Raw genomic sequence first — 17,611 nt, 5'->3', positions numbered from 1 at the left:
CACGGCAAAAATGAGTGCCTGACAAAGTTGTAAAGTAAAATATTTCAACATGGCGCGCATGGAGAAATACTATCTTGCATATGGTGTATCAAATAACAAAACTAAAGGATAAAGAAGACAAAAAAATATTTCAGCATCAAGCCTTTAAGTTCTTCAAATACTAAAATAGTGCCTCTGTTAAAATAGAATAATTGGTAATAACAAAATTACAAACTGACGACTCATATATTGTACTACTGTACATAAGACTCGACTATACCTCTATACTTGTTATACTTGGTATGTTGAAACATCCTCAATAATGTAAAGAACAAAACAATACAATTAAACAAAGTAACAAAACTGGAATATGATACAAGCGGCATAACACAATGTTTGCTTCAAAAAAAAAAAAATACTGTATATAAAGCGTTTTAACCTCTCAGACAATTTTCAACAAAATCACAAAAAGAATAACTACTCAATACAAGATAAACATGAAATAAATGCAACAGCGATAGAAAATAGAGCACTATGCAAAATGTCCGTGGATGACGTTGATATGTATACATTGAAAATAATACTGTTAATGGAACAATGAGTAATGTAATAGAATAAGATAAATTTTACGTCATGGCTGTAACCTACTATATAACTCCGCGTACGAAAGATTTCAATAAGAACAATATGATAACAAGCATAGAATAATAGCTATCAAGAAATCATCCAAACATCTGATGAACGCTGGGGTATGCTAGTTGTTGAATAACATCCTCAAATGTATCTGTTACACATACGGATACGCTATATATCGAACATAATTGCATCAATACATTAAGTAGGAACAAAACTAAATACTATGAAATACATGTGCAACACTGAAGTTAACTAACTTACAATTTGATCCATTAACCTGTATCAAATGTTCTAGCAACATTTCCTTAGAAACTTAAGCTGGAATGTTTTCCGAAGAAGCCTTGGTCATATTTTGGTGTCCTTGGTGACAAACCCCTTACTTGAAGTTTGCATACGTGTCGAAGGAGGCCAGGTACGCAAGCGCCACCTGGTAGCAGAATTGGTACTGCTCCTGGGTAGGAATGCATAGAAACATTGATAAGCTATCTATAGCTGGTAGCATACAGACTGAATAAGGAGCTAACTAGATTTCAAGGATACGCGCACACACACACACACACATACACACACACACACACACACTCACACACACACATACACACACACACACACACACACACACACACACACACACACACACACACACACACACACACACACACACACACACACACACACACACACAAACACACACTCACACACACACAGCCGGTACTAACCTCGGTCTCCACCATGTTTGGCCGGTGATTCCTCAGAGTCTTCACCGCCTGGAACACGTCAACAACCTGCTCTGTCTTTAACCTGTCTAACAGCGCATGCGCTGTGCAGAACACGCCACTTCGGCCCACACCGTCGCTGAAATAAATGGAAGCAAAATAAAAATAAAGCCTTCAAATTCTGACCAGATGATAGTTGTTTGTACAACAACTACAAAGACAAAGTTATCATAAAAGCAGAGGATGCTTAATTTTGAGAAGTAATAGTTACATGCAATGCACTGTGATTGGTCCGTTGCCGGATTGCTGCTGCCACTTCTCCACCAATCCCAACAGTTCTAACAAATCGTCCACAGAGGTCGGAGTTGAACGACCGCTCGGCCAGGCCGTGAACTCAAACTGATGAACAATGTTCGATTGGTGATTGAGCTACGAAAAGAGGAAACAAATTAGAACACTTCGAATTCACTCCATACGTCTCTATCTGACAAAGAACCAAAAATAAGTTTTGAAAGGAACTTTGAATCTTCGTGTTAAGCATTAGCCAAATACTATTATTGATAACTGTAAATGCAGAAATGTTTTCGCCCCGACAGTTTCACCGTGAATTTAAAGCCACCGCAAACACTCAATTTTTGCCTTTGCGCGAAATAAAAACCACGCGAACTTAAATGCATTTACAGTATATTCTAATACATTCAACTCCAACAGACAAGGTACATTGCAACAATCAATTGATTGACAGTAACTTATCAGTAGTCCCTCAGTGTTCCTTTAATGACCAGGTCTAGTTTGCTGTCGTACTTGACCCACCTTCGTGTTCGAGGACATCTTGAACTGCCGCACGATGGCGCTCTTTTCTCGTCTCTCCGACATCATCTCCACCTCAAGAGCGTCGAACGTTTTGGAGCCCACATCTGGCCAGTACTTAACAACGCTCTGTAAGGAAAGCATAGAACAACAGCTAGCAACATGGTTGTCAGCATCTTCTAACTTCTTCTAATCTGGGATCTGTCATTATGTACAAATTGGAGAATCTTTTTTGGAATTCTAAGAAGGATTACCATATCACTTCACGCCATGCACTTCATAATCAAGTGTATCAAATGAAAATCTTAATCACAACTTTATATGAAAACTGTAGAGGCAAGAAAGAACAGACGACTATCTAAAAATTGGGGAGCTGGCTCTTGGATATAAAGATCTTTTCCCGAAGTTTCTCACCTTGTCCTTCGGGTTTAGTTGGTTCAGCATGATTACTGAGACTGATCTGTGATCACTGAGCATGCGCCAGAAGTCACTGACGGTGCCGGGCAGCGGTGATTGTGTGACGAGGAACGCGTCTTTCCGCTTGTAGCCCTGGAAGTGAGGCATTGTTAATACATATATGGAAATTTTGTTTACGTTGTAACGAACATGTTAATGAAAGTATTCTTATATTATGTTGTAACAAATACCTTTTCTGTACAAACGCCACACCCCAAATGAACTAAGAAAAGTCCAATTTCTAAGAGAATGCGATGGTGAAATATTCTCAATACAGACGTGGTACTACATTAAGAGATCCGCCTCTGAGGCGTCGCTTAAAAGTTTTTATGTAGTATGGTTACGTATACGTACATCCAGGAAGTCTGCGTTGATGTAGTCGGTGCCTGGTGGGTCGCCGGGTCTGGGAGTCAGCATGGGGCGGTTACTGTCACCTAACGACAGATGGCACAGCCATATTGATTATCAATTGTGCATGCTTGTATTCAGTGTTGATACTTGTAATTTCCCTGGAATTTATTTCCGCATTCTGTATTAGACAAAATATTACCTTTTGCGATTTGAACAACCCAAGTGTGCCATTTTTATTTTCATGAACCCCTTTCTTTGTCGCTATAAAACATGTGGAACGTCAGTCTACTGGCCAAACTAGGACGATTATATGGCTCTAAAGCCTCCCGCTCACTGGACCCGCGGCACGCTGGCGGCGTTGCTGCGGCCGACCGAATTAACAAAGCACTCAACGAATTTCATCAACAAAAAACGAATCTTTTTAAGCTTTGTGTGTTTTGTTGTCTTTTTGGTCATACTTGTGCGTTTTGAACGATATTCTCACTATAAAGTCAAGGGTAACACAAATCCAGTTTAGGACGCAGCGACGCGGCCAGCGTACCGCGGGTCTAGTGAGAGGGGGGCTTCAGTAACACTATGATAGTGTGTAACATCTACGCTATAAAAAGTAATTTGACGCACTGGCAAGGATGTGAGAGAAGCGGTTCTTGTTCTTGTTCATCGGTGACAGGGCCGACCTGGTCTTGTCTGGCGCCAGGGGTGGACAGACCCGAGCCAGTCTCTAATGAAACAAGAAATGATGAAATAATAATTTTGGCATGAAAGTATGATTCACGGTTATCTAGAGCACAGCTAAGGAAAAAAACTGACTCAAAATCAGTCCATGTCTACGTCTAAAATGAAAGCTTTGAAAGTTCATGACATTACGTTTCCCCCCAACATTTCGCCTTTGCACTTCGTACATAGCAGCTACACAGCAGACAAAAAGTTATTCTATTCTATAATGGACGTTTTATTGAAGATTACGTCTGTAATACCTTGAACTCCTCTTGGAATGCATTCAAACCGGTTTTGGGGTTCTTGCGGGTGAGAGTACTGAACCTATCGCGGAATTCGTCCGCAGGAATGGTGGTGTTGCCGCACTGTGTGGCCTCCAGCAGGGCCGTGTAGATGAACGCGTACTGGTCCTGTTTACAGAGCAGAGGAGAAAGTAAACAACAAGGTAAAGAATTGAAAAACACTGACTATGCAGAAAAAATATATTTTATATAGTCGAATGACCGAGCTCGAGTGGCTAGGTTAGCGGACAGGAGATCTAGAGGCCACGGGTTCGATTCCTGGCATTCCTGTCCTTCCCTCACTCTCAGGAGAGGGTTGGGCTAGACACGGTGGATTACAACCTACGGCCCCTACGGCCTCAAAAAGGCTTTGGGACTACCTTTCCATAGCTTTATATAGAAGAAGCACAAATTGTTAATGTTTGTGTGCCGTTATAGTGAATCATAGAATGACAAGGACGAGTCAATATTACTTATTTTATGCAGAAAAATATCGCGGAATATCTCTTGAATGTTTTTTGTGGGGGATATGCATTATGCAGAATGTAAAGGCAAGAATTCCGACTGTCGGAGCAGCTGTGCTTTACTGCCTTAATTTGATAGCTAAGAATTTACAAGTAGTAAAATCAGTCAGTGTGGCACGCTACTGTTGGCACGTTGTATCATGCACGACAAGCGCCACCTACCGGAGTTTGCACCATGGTCATCCTGTTCTCGCGCATGGCATCTACGAAGTCGTGTACGTTGATGGCGCCCTCTTCCTCGATCATGTCCAACATGGCGGCGATGGTGATGAAGGTACCAGATCTCCCCACACCCGCGCTGGTGTTGACGGGATTGGGGAAAAATGAGTGTAAATATACGTCTTGATTGTTTCAACGTTCCAGACAATATTGAGTTGCTGGCTGCAACAGTGCATTTATGTTGCATTGAGGTCATGGCTCTTGGCTGAATACATTATACATATGTATGAATATTTTGAAAGTTTCAACCAAAGAAGCATTTGAGTTAAGAGTTATAACAGTCAGTAAAGTAACTATTTAGACAATTATCTCCAATTTGCACAGTCATAGGCATAATGTCAATTACTGAATTAAGCACTTGCAAAGTTTTCTCATTCTGTATTTCCAGTTTCAAAATAATTACATATATTCAGCCTTGCCACAAACTCAATGACTTTTGCATTCAAACCATGCGGCCGTTGACAGGGTAGACTACTAGTATATTCCATACACTTACCTGCAGTGTACGATGGTCGGTCCAGCCCCGCGAGGAATGGACGCCTTGACCCTCTTGACGAAGTTGATGGTTGACGTAGGGTGCTTGGGTACACCATAGTCCGGCCAGCTCGTGTATTGAAAGTGTAGCACCTCCCGCACCTCGTCCACGCCAGCCTAGAAATGAATGCATGGCTGTCATGAACCTTTGGCTATATCAAACGTGTGACTTCTAGGTAGGTTTTTTTTTTAAGGGAATGGGGGAATAAGGATACAAGGAAGCAACTCACATGCCACGAGGACAAGAAGACCCACATAGATTATTCAAAAACAAATATATGTTCAAATTTGCAACAAATTGTCACCTCAAATGTAATTGATATCTATGGATCCATGTATGATGGGAAGCAAGTTAAGCATCACCCAAGAGAGTCTAATGCAAAAACAACAACTTCAAAACAAAGAGATACAAAACTGAAATATTTGCTATTGGAATGATGTTAAAACCAAATACAAAGTTTAACCTCTATACCTTTTGTATCTGCAGCATCCTGAGCGCGTAGTCCGCCATGGTGCTGACCTTCTCTGCTGTGACCGTGATGTCCCCGTACGTCTGCACGTTGTTCTCGTACTCATTGTTCTCCTCCGGCCAGTACCGCTCACACTTCGCCTGCATGGCGTACACAGGTGCAACATGAAATGTATAGGACATTTTAGTTTAAAGTTAAAGATCCTGCACCGAGCTAGAAAGATCAGTACGTCTATTATAGAAACAACTAGTATAGAGAGGAAGAGAAAGGGAAACTAGAAGGTGGGGAGGGAGGGAGGGAGGGAGGGAGAGTGAGAGAGAGAGAGAGAGAGAGAGAGAGAGAGAGAGAGAGAGAGAGAGAGAGAGAGAGAGAGGGAGAGGAGAAAGAAGGGAGATGAAAAGGACATAGAGTTGTTTCTTACCCTTCCATTCTCCACCAGGTTGGTTACCATGACGATGCAGGCGGTCCTCTCCTGCCAGACCATACGCCACATGTCCCGGCTGGTGTCTTGCTTCGGCCCCTGGCACGCGACGAACGCTTTCACTTTGTCGTAACCCTAGTAGAGGAGACATGTGGTTCATGATGGTGTCAAGGGCACACGTGATAGCCAAGCTTAAGGTATTGACATTGAGTTATCGACTGCTAACCCTATGTCTACGCCTGGGAGTATCTTCTCACACGGAGAACACAATAAAGGAATAGACGAATTTCAAATGAGTTATAATATTTTGTCTTAAATAGATACAGTTAATACAATATATTTTACAAAGTTTTGGAAATCGTGTCAAATCGAGCAAAGTAAAGTTAACTCACTAATAGGAGGGTCTTTGAAAAACTTCCTAATTCCAACTAAAGTGCGAATGCCGAAGTAAAAGTTCAGCCTAAAATACTTTCTCAAAACTCGAGAAATTGATTCAAAAGTAGTAGTCTAGACAAGTATTTACTACTGTAGTTGAACGTACATCTATGTAGCTGGCGTTGATGTAGTCTGAGTTGGGCCGGCTCGGCTGGTCCTGCAGGATAACGCGCGAGTGGTCGTCTGGAACAACAATGTAGGGGATGAAGTACCAGATCAGACAACGAAGTACATGTAGTATTAACGGTTTTAAGAGACGCAGATTGACCCGCATGCAGCTAAAGGATCGCATTAGAACTCTTTATCATAATCACCATCATTATCAACTACAAGATGTTCATATCAAGTATTGTAACTTGTGATTTACGAAAAACATGCACTTCAGAATAGATTGTGAAAATTGCGAACAGGTTGCATCGAAGTGCAGAAGATAAGACCAAGCATTCAGAAGAAAGATAGTGTTACGATTACAGAGAGCATTGTAAGCGTAGCACGATGTCATTATTAAACACATTATCAGTGTATGTATTACATTTGTACTAAGCACATCATTGCCATGGTATGGGGAAGGCAAACCGGTGATTGTACATGTACATGTTTAGAGAGAAATACTCACAGGAGACGATGTTCTTGTACCGGTTCTTGGCCACGTTTCCTGGCTTTTTAGACACAGCATATGGATGACGGTGATCGCTGATGGTCTAAGGAAATTAGAGAAAATGTCGGATATTAATCAACTATCTGTGGCGAACTACATTTTGTTGAAGTCACACTTGAAAACGTCTGAATGTAAAGTTTTCTGAGATTATAGTGACAACTATTTCACTGCCAAATTGCAGACGCAGCAGAATGTCGCACAATTCTCAGTACAGCGTTGAATACCAACTTAAGAGATATGTTTTTTGGCGACGGCTCAGGGGTGGAGCCGATAGTATAGTACTGCGATTGATGTCGCAAATATTCTAGGAATTCCACGGACGCATTCCTTAGGACTTCGTTTTTGGCAATACCTTGTTGTGTGTTTTATCCTTTTCAACATTACCAAATCACTCAATCGCAAAAAAACACACATTTTACTTATTTTCAATATGCGAAGTTATGTAATGAAGACTTACAGAAAACTCTTTCTTGATGCCATCAGGTCCGAGCTGGTTAACATAGTCAGGCAAGGCGTCTATCAGTACTCTGTACGGGTTTTCTTCCAACAACTCCCCATCCTCCAGTGGTATGTCCGGTCTAGGGAGAGGGTCTGAGTGGAAGATGGTGATAAAGATAAACTCAGTACTAACAGCACTTTCGTATAACCGTGTATAAGCACCGATGCAATCTACCTCCAAGTGATTATCCAACGACTATTCTATCGACCACTAAATGGTCGTTGCAGTATCTACACATAGAATGGATGTCTATGGTTAAAGGAACATGGCTGCGAACAGTTGAAAAATATGTCTGTCGATGGTTGAAATAAAGAGACGATAGTTGGCAAAAATGACAGGAAAGGCCCAACCGATAGGTCCGTGCACCGTGGAAAACTGGCATCAGTTAGATGTAGTAAAAACATGCAATACATTCAGTTACACCACCCTTTGCTTCACATGACTGTGCAAATCTACCACCGAAGAAGAGTGAACAGCATTCAAACTATCTAAGAACCCCAAAAATAGGCATCACCAACGATTTGCTACAAAGTTCCACCTAACTACGTCAGCACCAAGGACAGTACCAGTGGCTGCTGCAATACCCATTGGCTTACCAGGGGGCCCGGGGATTTCATCATAGATATTAACTTGTGGTGGCGGATCCTCCGCCGGCGCCGGCTCTGTAAACAACGAGGGGGAGGGGCGGGGCGACATAAAAATGATTGATCATATTCTGTAAGGGGCAAGGGGTTTCTGGGATAAGGATAGGGATCAATGTGTGATACATTGCATTGCGAATGAATAGTTCAAGTAAATTAGTAACAACTCAAATACACGCGTACGTTGCCAACGAAAGCAAATGTTCAACAATTTCACACAATCCATTCTTCGTTTGTTTGTTTGTTTGATTGATTGATTGATTGATTGATTGATTGATACATAAGTTATGACGTTACATGACCGCTAGGGTAATCAAATGCACAAAATTGGTCAAATAAGGTAAGGTAAGATAAGATAAGATTGAGAAATTTGGAAGCCACAACTTCCTTCGGTGAAAGTTGGGTTTTGGGGTGATGGGTTCGCGGGAATCGACATCGACAAAGGGTATACATGCACTGGGACGGTCTGCATCGGGTCTTCGAACCCTAGCCTTGTTGCCAGGGCTTTGGCGTGGTAAGACAGAGTCAGGGTTTTTGCAGGGTGGACATGGAAGGGAATCAGACGGTATGACGGGAATGTAGCCTTAGCAATGTTAGCGTGCGAAAGAAATGGAAATTTGTACACACGATGGCCTACAAGGCTTACTCTGTCCATGTCTCAGAAACATACGAGTCAGGGTACACTTACCAGGAGGTCTTGAAGTGGTGGCTGTCTTCTTCTTTACTTTGCCGAGCCGCGGAGATGGTGACCCCTTCCTCCTGCAAATAAGAATCAACAAGATTGGCAACATAAAAAGATGTTGCCATGGCGACGGTGGTCTCTGTTTACGTTTTCGTTTTAAGCCCACATGCAAATAAGGACCTCGCATAAATCATATCAGTCGATCACCTTCTCTACCAAAATATCACAAGTTGTCCAATTGATGAAAATCTTGTTTTCACAACAAAAGATATCGTACCATTTCCTCATAAATTATGTAAATGAGGCCCTCTATGCAAGATTTGTGTCTAATAGTGGCCACATTTACTTAACTTCCAAATGGTGCAAAAATGAAATCTCCATCATTTACCACTAAGGATTTATAGTATTTTGTCATCAATAATGCAAATTAAGTATCAATTTGCATTATTGATATCTATTGATATTTATCTCTTTCTCAGTTACATATGTCATGTGTTTGAGAGTCCTATAATAGAATGCAGCTGATTTATTAACTGTCCTCATTAATTATGCAAATCAGATATTGATTTGCATAATTGGCATATGATTATGTAAATCATCACTTAAGCTATCTACACACCAAAAATTATGATGATCCGTCATCCCCTTCTTGCGTTATTCTCTTTCAAAGTTTGAGTCAAAATCAGCTCCTGCAGTTCCAAAAATATGCGCTAGGGGGTCCAAATCTACAGGACATATTTTCCTAACAAAGAGCTACCCACCACTTAAAAATCATGACTATAGCATGTTCAGAAGACGAGATTTGAAAAGTGAAAGTTCCCCTGCAGTACCATAGAAAGTCGCTAGGGGGCCCAAAATCCAATCATTACAAGGTCTCCCACAGACCTACCCACCTACAAAATATGAAGACTATACATCCAGGCATTCTTGAGTTATCGTCCCATGGACTTTCACATTCCTGTACAATTCCTAGAATTCTTGCAATCTGCACACAATATAGTAAAAATTTGGCTCGCCCCTGAGGCGTCGCCAAAAAAGGCATGGCTATGAATCTGCATATTCACATTGACAGTACAGACAGAATTGACGACTAATGATAGGAAGTAATAAGGCGTGCTGCCATTGGTCCTGCTTGACGTTTAATGAGGTTCACACTTGTGCAGATGTCGGATTGGGAACTGAAAACAATAACTGTTAGAGTGTTTTGGCAGTTACACATAGAGTTTAAAATGTTTTCTACAAGTTGCTACCATCCATACATAATGGTAATTACCTCCAGAGGAAAAGCCCAACGCCCGCCAGTAGTATCAAGAGCAGCAAGGCAGCGACGACTCCCCCAGCGATGGCTCCGGCTGAAGACTGGGCTGCTGCTGGGATCGGGAGGGTGCATCGTTACAGAGATTGTGAACGATAGAGAATTATGCTAGCTCATGAATGTACAATGAGGTATATTTTCAGAGGTTGTAGCTTACAATACCGATGTACTGTACATCCATAGTGCTTCAACAGTAGGAGAAACTATGTTATTGAATGATAATATACTACTTTTCATCGCACTAGAAAGTCTTTCTGTACTTATGTTCATTGGTATTCCAATGGTAGTTGTATAAGCTTAAGTGAATCGAAGCATCCCCTCTTCTGGTTCAAGACTGCAGTTAGATTTTGAAATCCTGACATGTGTTGTGATCAATCTACATGGTTACCAGCACTTTCAACAGGTTGATCATGTGAAGTAATATAATGTTAGATACGTCTGTCCTACCTGCCATAGTTGTTAGAGTTGACACAGTTGTAGCAGGACCAGGTCTCCCTCTCCCTCCCTCCCCCGGGCGGCTCAGAACCAGCCGTACGTTGTAGGTCGTGTTGGGTGACAGATTCATTATCCTCACTTCTCCCTCTTCAGTATTTTCAAGGGTTTTCCAAGACGACTCGTTGGATAGTTTGTACTCAATGTCCTTAGCGACGATCTCACCGTCTCCCGTCAAATCCAATTTGCTGAGTTGTACGCCCACGGCCAGTTCTGTTGGGCTTGTGGCACGGACGGGTGGAGGGACTGTTGTGGTCGGTGGGACTAAAGTTGAACCACAGAGAAAGTTTTAATTTGATCAGTAATAAGATTGTTGTTCTAGGAGGAAGTTCTAAACATCTTCTGACATAATTTTGTCAATTGGATGATACTAAAACGTCCTGTCTGATCACACAACAAATGACCACAGCAACAACGTTACCACGTGGCTAACAAAACAGTAACTCTATCTAAGAACTTTCTATCTAAGAATGCTGCGACGGTTTTCCTTATATTGTTTTGAGAGTTTCTTGTCATTTCCAACTTATGTATTATTGTACGTAGCTTAATCAATTTGTATTCACTTTTTTGTTTGTATAGTTGTAGAAGACCTTACGAAAGTTTTGTAGTGTCAATAAAGATGTCTGTAACACGCGAGGGTAGGTTAGTTTATTTTACAACGAATGGATGTACTATATGTAACGATGTACTAACCTTTTACGACAACTGACACCACCCTGTTGTCCTGTCCCGCTACTGTCATGACTGTACAGCCGTACTGTCCCGCATCAGTGGTGGAAACGTTTCGTAGCAAAGTGCTGTGGACTGTGGTTCCCCTAGTGGACATCTCTGTTGACGAGGATAGTTTGCGATTACTTAACATGATGGAGACATCCGAAGTCTGTGGCAGCGGGTCTCCCGTGGTCTCACACACAAATGTTACGTGTGTACCTGTGTTCAACTCGATAGGCCCGGTGTTTGGAGTGTTCGTTCCGAATCGGGCCACCTGTGGTGACATTCCTGGAAAAAAAGAACATCATGTATGAGTTACAGCCCTCTATCTTTCTATCCCTCTCTTGCTTTCTCTCTCTTGAAACATAAGAACGTTACATGAATTCTATATCTTTCTCTTAGCGTAATTTTTCAAAAGTCCTTTTCAGATGGTCTAACAGCAACAATATAGTTTACAAGTTATCCTCTTTCCCACCCTGCTATGTAATTTTTATTCATCGTGCTGCTATGTGGTTTCTCCGGACAGAAATTAATGGCAAATACATTGATATTTTCAACAATGACAAGTTTTGTGGTTCTTTTCTTACCTGTAACTGTAAACGTCGTGGTGTCTTGATACTCAGTATCAGCGCTACAGCTAAACATCCGTGTGGCTAACTTTTGCTCCGGGGTAAACCTAAGAGCTTTCCAACGGCTGTTGGGTTGGTCTGGAAACCTCCGCAGGGATTGAAGCGCCTGATCACCACCCACGTGTTCAACTGTCAGTTCAGGACAGTTATCTACTACCCCTGGGTGGCATGAACACGTGACCGTGACGTCAGCATTGGCGGTGGCGTTTGTGATGTGTAGGGATGGCGGGTCTACTACGAGTCTGAACTCTGCAACACAAGTAAACAAGCGCTTCTGAATGTACAAAATAATGAATGAATAGAAGTTACAGCGTATTCAACGTTATTCAATAAAATGGGATGGGAAATGTGGATGCGTCTAGCTTACTCTTGTCCTCGCACTTCGGCCCAGTCCAGTCCCCCACACAGACACACCCCTTCACTGGGTCACATGTCGCACCGTTGTTACAGTCACACCGCTGTGTGCAACCAGCACCGTATTCACCAGCCGCACATTCTGTAAGGAAAATATTCAATGTTAAGATAGAAAATAGTAACATTTTCTGGTAGCCCCACTTTTCTGATGGTTCGTTGATAATCATCCAGCCAAAAAAAGGAGCAACCAACAATGTCTAGATTTTCCATGCTATCATCTGCATAGGGTTTATGTTCACCAATTGGAAAAAAAAAGAGTTCCAAACGCAAAGCGTGTAGGATGGTCTGAAATAAGTTAAAAACTGCATGGATCCTTCTATTTTCAGCTAGAATTCTTTTAATTGTTGATTTCAGATCCATACAATTCTGAAATTGTTTTTATTAAAAAAACAGCAAACCCCACTCACGTGTTTGACAGTCCAGTCCCTTCCACCCCCGGGCACAGGAACAGCCGTAAGGATCAGGGAGACACAACATCACCCGCCGGCAGTTTGGGTCATCGGTGTCACCGCTTATGTCGGCATTGTTACAGTCCCATTGACAGCTCTGACCGTAGGTGATACTAGCGCAGCCTGAGTTGAAAATAAAAACAAGAATGGTTTTACGTAAATTGCTACCGCAGTTAAGTCACCACGTTTTTACCACTGTGTATATTAAAATATGTGCAATATATATTCAAAATATATGATAATGAAATATTGGTTTTGGAAAATAAATTCGGATGGCAATGTCTTACCAAGTTCACAGTTTTTGCCCCTAAACCCAGGAGGGCACACACATTCCCCGCTGACGTCATCACACCAGCCACCATGGTAACAGACTGGACAGTCGTAGGTACAAGACGGAACTCCATACTTGCCAGCAGGGCATCCTGTACGTTTAAACATATTACATAAAATTAGCAGAGTCCGTGTCGAGTCCATATCTATCAACCTTTAAGGTATTGGAATATGTTGATATTGCAATGGATCACTTGATGCTGATGGTTATGTATATTTGATGCCGCTAAACAGCAAATCAAGCTGCCTTCACGTAATCAAAACTAACACTTTTCTAGTATGAAAAGAAAATCAAGCAGTGATATGATATGGGCTTTGCTTGTTTACATTTCTTTCTCATTTATCATATAATATTACAAAAACATTAATGTGGTCTTTATCTCACTTGATACTTTTCCCGTGAAAAAACTAGGTCGAACGATAATGAATTTGAACGGTAACAGTTCTACTGACTGGATCTTTACAATGGTGAACAGTATAATAGATGCAGCATTATCTGTGTACTCACCCCTGACAATGAGGCGTGTGATTCCGACCAAGGCCTTGTCTTGTTCATTCTGTCTGTAGAACACGTAGTTCCCTTCGTCTGACACCTTTGCGTCTGACGTCAGGTCTAGGCTGGTCCCAGGCGTTTGCCAGTTGCGAAGCCTGCTATTTACGTTACGTTTCTCCCAGACAACGTCACCATTTCCACCTGCTTCTGACGTCGTCAAAATAACCGGATCCCCCCGGTTCACCGTCAGGGTCATTGTTGTTGGCTTTAAGGTAGCTGTACAAGAAAATTTTAACGTAAATTAGTATTAATTTTCGACTGAAAATACCTATGACATGAAGTTAGAATTCCCCATTTCCGTTGACATGGACATTTATGATAACGTCAAAAATGGGCAACATGGTATCAAGCAATGTATCGTGGTATCCAGTAGAACGTTACCTTGTGTGGACATCTTGACGGTAGACACCTTGGAGAGACGGGTACCTTGTCTGCCTGAGCAGGAGAAGACTCCGATCGGCAGATTAGACACGCCCTCATTGTTTGGTACGACGACTCGGATATATGTTTCACCAGGCCCCCTATTTGTGGACCGCGTCCTAGTAAAACCGCCATTATTATCTACGTTGTAAACGTACTCTAATTTGAAAAAGTATGTCGTATCCTGATTTGGTGTTCCATCAACGACTTGAACGCTCCGACATGTCCACCACGTCCTCCCGGCATTAGGGTACGGCACCAGGGGATACTGGTTGATGAGGACGGTATCTACCACGGTTTCTGGGGAAGGAATGTGGACGCAAATAGTTACTCCATAGTTCCAAACTTGTCTCTGTTTTCATTAAGTTTGTATTTTCTTCATGTTGGTTTTAGCAAAACAGATCTTGAGGAAAAATAACATATTTCATAGATCATTTATCATGAAGGCAGTCAGATTCATTGTTGATTGCATTTTCGGTCGAGATTAGCACGAACTTCAAGTATAGGGATTTATTCATGTTGATATATTATACAGAGTTGTTGTAAAGCACTCATGGCGATATGTCTTAGGTATGTATTGATATTTAAACGTCATATTGTTGATTAAGATTGCATGACACCCTTTACGTTACGACATAAGGACATTTTCAACCAACCAATTTTCTTTCGAATATCTGATTGGAGTGATTCTACTATTGTATCGATTGTCGCCCGTTGGTTTTTCTGTCTAAAGCGTCCGGTTAATGACATGATTATCACATCACTCACCTTTCTTGTCGTAATGGTATACCCCTGATGCTCCCTCTAGACTTGTCCCTGTGGAAAATCTGTTTTCTCTACTGAGATGACACGTCTGGAGAGAACGTGTGTAGTCAAAGGACCGACAGACAAAGGCGGGTTCATCGACACACCTTCTAGCACACTCTTCCTCGGACACATCTCGCAGTGTCAGGTCATTGTTATTTGGTAGACGTTGGTTGGAATATCTTCCGAATAGACTGAGGAAATCAGCTGAAAAAAAACACATGCAGATATAGGATGTCCATCTTGGATTACTACCATCGTGTAAAGTAGAGAGATTTTAATTAGACCGTTTAAATGCGTTCACTTTCAAACATTTGATGACAAATTAAGGTACTTTTTCAATCATAGAATACTTCCTAGATGTACAATATCACATTATCTAATGTAAGAAAAACGAAAAAAACCGCATCACATGTACCATCATAGCAAATGTCTAAGGTGCGTCTAAGAAAGCCTCTAATATTGTATGTCTGCACCCACAGGAATGGACAATGACCCCATTTAATCTTGACAAAATATATATTGTCTCTCTCATTTGATATAACTTGCATGGAAATAGTTGCCATTATGTAATAGTGTATGAATCGCGTGAATGATAATTGAACTTACGGGTCTGGCATATCGTAGGTTGAAACAAGAAGGCGAACAGAACAAAGTGATACATAGTTCTGCTGCCCACACGCCGCTGGTCTCGTTTCCTTTGAGGTAGCGCTGAAAGCAGAACATACAATATGAGTCCGTAGAACACAAACCTCCGTAACGTAATTATGGTGTTTCAACGTTTATGAAGGTTAGACATCCAGGTTACCAATATATGAATACAATTAAAACTCTACAACTGGATAAAACTCGGAGAGATTAATAATAATACTTCCAGACGTTTTAAGCGACATTGAATAATCGTTCCACCAGTTCGTTCCAATTACGCTTAAAAAGAGAGATGTATGTCACTCGAAACGTCCGGAAGTAGATATCCGAATCTTATTCAGTTGTAGAGTTTAATTTATTTTTCAAATGTGGTCTTTGCAGTGTGGGCAAGGGTGTTTGATACCCTCTTTATCAGGAATAACAATTTCTTTAAAATCTGTTTCCACTTATGTCGGAGCCTCATATCTCTGCTTAGAGAGTAGTTACTTGGCTTCAGCTTGTATAACACAGGCTACCATTTGGCACACGACAGCTGTTTAATAAATGGACTGTACCACACAAGTTGCTACCTTAAAAAAGGGTCTCTTGAGCCTTGAGTCATGTAGTGTTTCCTCCTTTTCTTTACTGAATTGTGTGGTATTTTGTATGAAAAATTATTTTTGAAATTTAAAACAACAAACACTTGAAATCAAACTGTAGAAGCACCAATCGAAGATACACAAGAAAGCTGACATTTCAGACTTTGAGATGTCAATGTTAATATCTAGCAGATATGTTAAAATCACTCACAGAAATACACGCATTGTCTCGCTCGCGCACGCACGCACACACCACACACACACACACACACACACACACACACACACAAGCACACAAGCACACAAGCACACACACAAACACACACACACACACACAAAAAAAAAACAACAACAGTACCAACACTTTCCAAGAGGAAGTTTTTGTTGGTTGGACGGAAGTTGGTTCAGTCGACCAGTCAGGTGCAATACAGTTATCCTTCAGGTATGCCTGGGTATTATATTTACCAAACATCACGTCAAAAGAACGTGCATGACTGAGGCTCCTTACAGTAGTACAATCAAGGGGTAACAAAGGGCATGATAGGAATGACTGTGGTGACGTTCGTATTAGGTGGAAATTAGAAAGAAATTCGCAAGGGGCATGCCTATGGTAAAATGCACAACGAAGTTAAAAGATTTAATCTTCTCTGTGTAGAGGGGCACCTACCAAGTGCGGATACCCCTATTCCCCTCAACAAATTCTATGGAAACCTATATATAAGCGTACGTTGAGTTGGTTAGGCTACAGAAAGTCAAGATACAGTTTTCACCACAAACAGCCTGCCTTATGTCAAGTTAGAAACGTCGACAGTACGTTACAAATTGATTGGGGTTATTTACATTCCATGCACGGACAAGGAAACGGAGTGCAACAGTCTCCAAATTCCGTGGGGAAAAATGAGAAGTCGACCGAACAGTATATCATGTGCGGTGCCACAACAAACAGAGATAGCTTTCATTCATTTCATTGACTCGCAAACGACGGTGGGAAGACTGCACAACTTGGTTTGACATGTAATATGATCACATTACTAAATCCTTACATTTGTAACTTAATGATAATCTGAAGATTTTAAAAAAGACAAACTAATATTCATTGCCAACACGGACATCTTTCTGCTGTAGTTTCCATATTTCCCCCAACATGCTGTGACTGAACTTCAGATCTTTATCATGTGAAACGGAAATGTAGCGTTCCTTCCTGTCGAAGCACCCCAGCCTAGTCAGCACACCGCAATC

The 17,611-nt window shown here is 41.5% G+C and overlaps 1 protein-coding gene across 3 annotated transcripts; it reads right to left on the bottom strand.

Moving 5' to 3' along the window:
* Positions 1–126: 126 nt before the first annotated feature.
* LOC136444380 (uncharacterized) lies at positions 127–15,838 on the bottom strand. 3 transcript variants are annotated; one of them, XM_066441902.1, is made up of 28 exons: positions 15,756–15,838; positions 15,111–15,353; positions 14,304–14,642; positions 13,878–14,138; positions 13,327–13,461; positions 12,998–13,162; positions 12,544–12,672; positions 12,135–12,425; positions 11,530–11,835; positions 10,792–11,100; positions 10,303–10,399; positions 9,036–9,106; positions 8,303–8,368; positions 7,665–7,798; positions 7,166–7,250; positions 6,656–6,732; positions 6,115–6,249; positions 5,696–5,833; positions 5,186–5,340; positions 4,633–4,768; positions 3,926–4,075; positions 3,570–3,669; positions 2,952–3,031; positions 2,556–2,690; positions 2,145–2,270; positions 1,603–1,760; positions 1,335–1,470; positions 127–1,066 (listed from the first exon to the last, which is right to left on the bottom strand). In XM_066441902.1, exons 1-28 carry the CDS (start codon positions 15,808–15,810, stop codon positions 992–994), a joined length of 4,287 nt encoding a protein of 1,428 aa, XP_066297999.1. In that variant the 5' UTR covers positions 15,811–15,838; the 3' UTR covers positions 127–991. The 3 variants fall into 3 exon arrangements, with proteins under 3 accessions (XP_066297999.1, XP_066298000.1, XP_066298001.1); XM_066441903.1 differs by having other exon boundaries at positions 10,303–10,396; XM_066441904.1 differs by lacking the exon at positions 8,303–8,368 and having other exon boundaries at positions 15,756–15,837.
* Positions 15,839–17,611: the final 1,773 nt, after the last annotated feature.

The sequence above is a fragment of the Branchiostoma lanceolatum genome, chromosome 11 (assembly GCF_035083965.1).
Source record: "Branchiostoma lanceolatum isolate klBraLanc5 chromosome 11, klBraLanc5.hap2, whole genome shotgun sequence".
In the NCBI taxonomy this organism is placed as follows: Eukaryota; Metazoa; Chordata; class Leptocardii; order Amphioxiformes; family Branchiostomatidae; genus Branchiostoma; species Branchiostoma lanceolatum.
Note: the sequence above shows the minus strand (reverse complement) of the source record. Positions and strands in the feature narration are given on the sequence as shown.